At 43.9% G+C, this 7,237-nt stretch overlaps 1 protein-coding gene across 1 annotated transcript in view; it reads left to right on the top strand.

Annotated features, from left to right (window-relative positions):
• The first annotated feature begins 3,256 nt into the window (after positions 1-3,256).
• The window catches only part of ZC3H7A (zinc finger CCCH-type containing 7A), a 50,848-nt gene continuing 46,867 nt past the window's right edge, over positions 3,257-7,237 (top strand). The window contains exons 1-3 of the mRNA XM_012647544.1: positions 3,257-3,282; positions 5,824-5,925; positions 6,739-6,778. Coding sequence (XP_012502998.1) covers positions 5,858-5,925; positions 6,739-6,778 — 108 coding nt within the window. The 5' untranslated portion in view covers positions 3,257-3,282; positions 5,824-5,857. The remainder of the gene's footprint in view (positions 3,283-5,823; positions 5,926-6,738; positions 6,779-7,237) is intronic.

The raw sequence follows: 7,237 nt of genomic DNA, 5'->3' as shown, positions 1-7,237 counted from the left end.
CCCAGGCTGGAGTGCAGTGGCATGATCATAGCTCACTGTAACCTTGAATTCCTGGGCTCAAGCTATCCTCCTGCCTCAGCCTCCCGAGTAGCTGGGACTATAGTCACCACCACGCCTGGCTACTTTTTCTATTTTTTGTAGAGATGGGATCTTGCTCTTGCTCAGGCTGGTCTCAAACTCCTGACCTCAAGCGATCCTCCTGCCTAGGCTTCCCAGAGTGCTAGGATTACAGGCGTGAGCCACCGTACCTGGCCAAAAATAAAACTTTTGCTGTCAAAAATAACCAAAGATGGCCAGACGAGGTGGTTCACGCCTGTCATCCTAGCACTCTGGGAGGCAGAGGCAGGAGGATCGCTTGAGGTCAGGAGTTCGAGATCAGCCTGAGCAAGGGTGAGACCCCGTCTCTACTAAAAATGGGAAAAATTAACCAGGCATGGTGGCTTGCACCTGTAGTCTCAGCTACTTGGGAGGCTGAGGCAGGAGGATTGCTTGAACCCAGAAGTTTGAGGTTGCTGTGAGCTAGGCTGACAGAGCACTCTAGCCCAGGCAACAGAGTGAGACTCTGTCTCAAAAAACAAACAAGAAAAACAAAGTCAAAAGGTTGATATCAAATTGGGAAAAGTACTAATAACATCACAAAATACTTTTTTCCGCAACATATAAAGAGCTTCCACAAATAGAAAAGCTCAACCTGGAAGAAAAATGGGCAAAGATTATGAGCAAACCAAGAAAAGGAAGTACAAATGACCCTTAAATCTGTAAAGATGCTCAGCCTTAGTTAGAAAGACTAAAACAAACAAAACCCCACCACATTGTCACACTGTTTCTCATCTTCCAGGTTAACAGAGATTAACACATTGTTAATCCCTTGGTGAAGTGATCAAACAGGAACCCTCGTCCATTGTTAGTGGGTAGTATCATCTGGTAAACTGTAGCAATAGCTGGTAAAATAAACAAATTCATGTGGCCTTTATCCTACAGGAGTTCTTTAAAGAGATACTTACACCCCGTGTACATGGTGAGCTTTAAAGATTGGAAACAACCAGAATGTTCGTCACCAGGGGCCTACCTAGCTCAATTGTGGTACGACTATATCATGGAACACTGTGTATAGTGATGTGGGATGACCTCCAAGATTGGGTACTACATGAAAACAGTGAGGTACAGAACATGCTGGTAGCCCTGGTTTGTATAAAAAAGTGCATATGCACAGAATACTTTTAAATTTTTTATTTTGAAATAACTATAGACTCACACGAAGTTGCAAAAGTAGTACATAGAGTCCCATGAGCGCTTCACTCCCCCTTCCTCCAGCAAGGACATATAATTGTAGCACACTATCACAGCCAGGAAGTTAACACTGGTATAATACTGTTAACCAAAGTATAGGCCTTACTGGGTGTCAGCCAGCACACATTTGTGTGTGTGTGTGTGTGTGTGTGTGTGTGTGTGTGTGTGTGTGTAGTTCTATGGAATTTTATCCTGTGCATAGACTCAGGTAACCACTATGAAGATCAAGATAGAGAATTGTTCTGCAGAACGTCTTCGTCAGGACACTGGTAACTATGGTCGGTTGCTCTCAGGGAGGGCAAGTGGATGGCCGAGTGACAGGGTTGGGAAGGAGACATTCCTTTCCACTGACATGTTAAAATACTTGTTGAACAGTTTGGACTGCCTGTGAGACATCCAGGCGGAACTGTCAAATGGGCAGAAGGTATGTCTGTATCTCCCCCAGAGCTCTGCTGGGGATGGACGTGGGAGCTGTCCGGGGGCGGAGATGTGGGTATTGAACATCTGGCCATTGCAGGAGGACGTCCAGGGGAGAGTGTGGCTGGGGGAGATCTCGAAGGGGGTGCAGTTGAAGCCACAGGGCTCTCATGTTGAGAGGTCAGGAGGGGAGGGAGCCTTAGCTTGTGGGGAGACCGAGGCCTGTGAGGCAGGGCCTAACCTGGCCAGGCCGTGAGATGGGAGGTGAAGGGAGAGGGCTCCAAGGAGGGAGGGGACGCAGCAGGTGCTGCTGACTGTGAGTAAGAGAAGTGGCCATTGGATTAACTTTGTAAAATTCTTCCTCATTGAGAATTGAGGCCAGATTTTAACAGGATCAAAAAATAAGATTGTTTTTAAAAAGTTTATTTTGTTCAAAAAAGAGGGAGGGGTTATTTCCCAGGTAAAACCAATCTATGGTGGAAAAAAATCAGAACAAGGCTGCCTGAGGTGGGTGGGACAGGTTTTGTCTGGGAAAGGGGCATGAGGGAACTTCCTGGAGTGACAATTAATGGCCTGTATCTTGATAGGGCTCGGGTTATACATGTTGTCAAAACTCACATTAAGATTTGTGCATCTTGGCCGGGCGCGGTGGCTCACACCTGTAATCCTAGCTCTCTAGGAGGCCGAGGCGGGCGGATTGTTGGAGCTCAAGAGTTCGAAACCAGCCTAAGCAAGAGCGAGACCTCGTCTCTACTAAAATTAGAAAGAAATCAATTGGACAACTAAAAATATATAGAAAAAATTAGCCGGGCATGGTGGCACATGCCTGTAGTCCCAGCTACTTGGGAGGCTGAGGCAGAAGGATTGCTTGAGCCCAGGAGTTTGAGGTTGCCGTGAGCTAGGATGACGCCACGGCACTCTAGCCCGGGCAACACAGTGAGACTCTGTCTCCAAAAAAAAAAAAAAAAAAGATTTGTGCATCTTACCTAAAAAACAACAACAAAAAAACTCTATACAAATATTCATTGCTAGGTAATCATGTGAATGCTGAAGTGTTTAGGAGTGGGTTATAATTGGTCTGTAACTCGCTTTGTAATTTATCAAAATAATAAGGTGGATTGATGGATGGACTGAAGGATGGGCAGGTGGATAAGGATGGGCAGATGTGATAAATGTCGTAAAATATTCATTATGTATGGGCAATTAAAGTTTTTTAACTTTACTGTGTGTTTGAAAATTTTTAAAATAAAATTTGGGGGAGAAAACTTTATAAACTCCTGAACATGGCTGGGTGTGGTGGCTCATGCCTGTCATCCCAGCACTTTGGGAGGCTGAGGCAGGAGGATTGCTTGAGACCAGGAGCTTGAGACCAGCCTGAGCAACATAGTGAGACCCTGTCTCTGCAAAAAACAATAACCACAACAGCAACAACAACAGAAACTGGAAAAGTTAGCCGGGCCTGGTGGCACATGCCTGTAGTCCCAGCTACTCGGGGGGCTGAGGCAGGAGGATCACTTGAGCCCAGGAGTTGGAGGTTACAGTGAGCTACAATGATGCCACTTCACTCTAGCCCAGGTGACTAGCGAGACTCTTGTTTAAAAAAAAAAAAAAAATCTGCATTTTATTTCCTAATCACTTACTCCAGTTGTCAGCTTTTTGCCAATAGCCCTTTGTCAGTAAGAGGTTGAGGTTCAAGGTTTTCTGGCACTTTCTCAGAAAATAGCTCAAGGCTATTAACTTGGCAGATTATCATTACTCAGGAGTCCATTCTTAGCCAGCAGCTTTACTTTTGGAGTCACCCTCAAACTAATTCCCCACCTCAGCTAAGCAGGGGCTGGGAACAGGCACATTATTCACTGAAGAGTCCGGCCACGGTCCTGGCTGCAGGCGGCCTTTTCTTCTGTGCTCCCCTTCTGGCCTGAGCGCCACAGCACCCCAAATGATGCTCTGGGTTCCTTTGGGCTCCAAAGTTTTGACTCTAAATAAATTGCCCTGCTTCAAATAAAACAGAAAAAGGCCTGATGGCCCCTTAAAGCTTTCCATGGAAGGGTTCGGAGGATACATAGACTTTTATAAAATACTTTCAATTTTGTCCAGAGGTAACTCATTTACATGACTCCAAAAAAAAAAAAAGATATATGGTCAGAAGACGTCATCCTCCCCCTGTCCCAGCCCCCAGCTTTCTGCCGCTGCTAGGTTTCCCACGATTCATCTGGAGCTATTTTCAGGTATACAACAAGCACACTTGAATATATACACCTGTGCCCCCTCACTTTTTAAAAAAACAGAACAGGGTCATAATACGGCCACTTTTATACCTTTCCTCTTTTTATTCCCAGCACAATATGTTCAGCCATTAACTTTTTGATGGACATTAAGTTATTTTTCTAAAATCTTTTTGTCTTACAAATAGTGCCTCCCTTAAATAACTTTGTACATACAACTACGAATTTTTAAAACTTATTAAGGAAGTGGTCCAACATATACAAGTAGATAGGAGAAGAGAATGAACCCCAAACACCCCTTACCCAGCTGGGACCGTTGGCCATGTTTTTGGCACTCTTGTTTCATTTCCACCCCCCCCCCCTTTGGCTAAGCTATTTTAAAAGCAAATTCCAGAAATAGTGCCATTTTATTTTAGTGTTGTGGACTTCTTAAACTTTTTATTTTGGAAAGTTTCAAACACGTGCAAAGTGGAGAGAATAGCATGAAGGATCTCCTGTACTTCCCACTCACTTTGTTGGGTGGGAATGTTGATGGTTATCAATGTTCTGCTGTTTCATCCCTACCTCCCATCCCCACCCCCTTTTTTATTGCTGGCGTATTTTAAAGCAAATCCCAGATACATCCTTTCCCATGTAAACGCGTCAGTGAAGTACCAGCTTCTAAGTGTAAGATAAAAACATTTAGGACTGGCAGTATTTGAAAGATGAAAGGGATTAGCACCAGTTGGTGACCTTTGGGGCATTCCAACCCCCATCTCACCTCTCTGCTTTGAAAAAGGTAGATTTAGAAATAAAACTACAGATGGTAAGCAATAATGAAACTAGAAAATTTCAGCTATGTACTTGAAACGTGGGTGGAATTTCCCTTGCTGTCACCTAGGTCCAAATACATGGTTTATGTGATAAGATGTCATCTTCGTTTTAGGTCTCAGTTGTTCTCAACCAGGGGTGATTGTGCTTGGGCTCACCACCATCCCTGGGCCCCCAGGACATCTAACAATGTCTGGAGGCATTTTTTGGTTGTCACAACTGGGGGCTGGAGCAGGGTGAGCTGCTACAGGCATAGTTGGTGAGGCCAGAGATTCTGCTAATGTCCTACAGCGCACAGGACAGCCCCCACCACAGAGGATCACCCGGCCCCAAATGCTGAGGCTGGGAAACCCTAGTTTAGGATGTGATGTTTTATCACAGGTCTCTTCTCTGTGGTTCTCCTTGAACTTGGAGGAACTGCTCAGTGACCATTCATCAGTGGGGGTGGGTACCAACAGGCTGTCATGTGTTGACATTTGCAAGTGTTATGTTGAAGGTAAAACCTTAATATCGGGAAAATTCCAGTTGAAATATAAGAACTTTATTTAGATCAGTATTCCATCAGTTGTATCAACAAGGATTATTTCGAAGTGTGTGTAACAAAATATACATAAGGTTTAAACTCAGCTTATAAGGAAGTCAGCTTCCCTGGGAGGCAAGCGGATGTGAAACCCGTTTATTTCTGGAGAGCTTCCAGAAGCAAAACAAGGCTGAGACTGTTCTAGTTGCAGCTTACTCATGTGTATAGACCGGGAAGAAACAAAACCTGTAGCTGAAGGAGAGAAGAGAAGAGACAGGAAGAGAGAAATCACTTTTTCATGGAGACTGTTTAGGAAGGACATAAAAGATCTGCATAAGTGTTCGGCCTTAGGGTATGAGAACTGGATGCTTGTGGTGCCCTGGACGGTGGGGGACCACAGCCATAACTCACACGGGGCCTTGGTGTCCAGGACCCTAGAGTTAAGTTGGGGATGGACGTGTCCACAACTGATAGTGTGACAAGGCCTTGATTTGTGGATGTTTTCACGGGAGCCCAGGAGCCCTGGTGCCCTGTGTAATTTTGTGGCTTGTTTCTTTCCAGATCGCTCATTTAGAAAGTGGATGTGTGGGGTAACATGTCCAGTGTGTCCGAGGAAAGAAGAAAAAGGCAGCAGAACATTAAGGAAGGACTGCAGTTTATCCAGTAAGAGCTTAAGAATTCTTACCTTGTGTTCTTGCCACGTCATAATTCTTCTTTTATGTGGCTGTATGTTTTGCAGGGATTAAGAACCCTCTAGTCATGTTTAATAGGTCCTGTTAATTTGGGTTAGAAACTGCATATTTCTATTCCAGCAATATTTGTTTTCTTGTCCATTTGAGCATTCTTGTGTTCTGAAATGGATCTTACTGTTGCTGACTTTCAGGGCTAAAATTTTTAGCATCCCCCAAAATGTTCGACTGAGGAATTTGAATTTGTTCTTACAAGAACAGTTCTGATGAATGAAAAATGGCTGAAAGTGAACATCTGTCAGCACAGAGGGCTTTTGCGATCAGACATTTCTGTTAAGAAGCTCAGTGGCTCACTGGACTTCTTGAAGCATGTCAGTGACAAGACAGCAGTGGTTTGGGTGGACATGTCCGGGCAGAAGGGCCCCTTTGTTTCTTCCTGAGAAGGAGACATTCTCTTCGATGCTGCAGTAAATTGGATCAAATAGTGTTAGTGGTTCTGTACTATTTTTAACCTTCTTTGGCATTTGAAGAATTAGGCCTTCTTTTAATAGCAGTAGATTTGAAAGGAAAGAGTTGTACTTAAGGAAATACAAGGAATAGTTTAGTTTTTTTTTTTTTTTCATGACTGCAGTCATCTGTAAATAATGGTAGGAAAGGAAAAGAAAGTCTTTAAAATGTGCTTTGAACCAGGGGCAAGCTAATGGAACCACAGATTTAAGATGAATTCTGGCTGAACAAGTCCTGATAGGAGCTTGGTAATTACAATCCATTTCTTTCTTCTTCTCAGGTCACCGCTGTCATATCCAGGAACACAGGAACAATATGCGGTAATGACTCTGGGAAGGTCTGCTTGAAAGCTCTGCAAGTGGCATGTGAACTCTAATCTGTAGCAGGGGTTGGTGAACTCTGGCTTTGTGGGCCAAATCTGTCTTGCTGCCCCCCCCCCTTTTTTTTAAACAAATAAAGCTTTATTGGAACACAGCCACACTCATTTGTTTATGTATTATCTGTGGTTGCTTTTGCGACATATGGTAGTTTTGACAGAGACCATATGGCCCGCAAAGCCTAAAATATTTACTATCTGGGCATTTGCAGAGAAAGTTTGCCATCCCCTTGTATATAAGACAATATATGTTTTTTTTTGGTATACTTGCATAGTTGGCCTGTATTTTCTTCCCTCTAATAGTGTGGTTTTGAATTAATTTATCTTTTGAGCCCCCTGAAAATTACTTTGAGCCTACCTCTCATGTCATTGACAATAGGTGGGACAGAGTTTATTGAGAAGG

Source organism: Propithecus coquereli, unplaced genomic scaffold (genome assembly GCF_000956105.1).
Source record: "Propithecus coquereli isolate 6110/MARCELLA unplaced genomic scaffold, Pcoq_1.0 Scaffold27, whole genome shotgun sequence".
Classification (NCBI taxonomy): domain Eukaryota; kingdom Metazoa; phylum Chordata; class Mammalia; order Primates; family Indriidae; genus Propithecus; species Propithecus coquereli.
The sequence above is the reverse complement of the archived record's forward strand: the minus strand, read 5'-3'. Positions and strand labels throughout refer to the sequence as shown.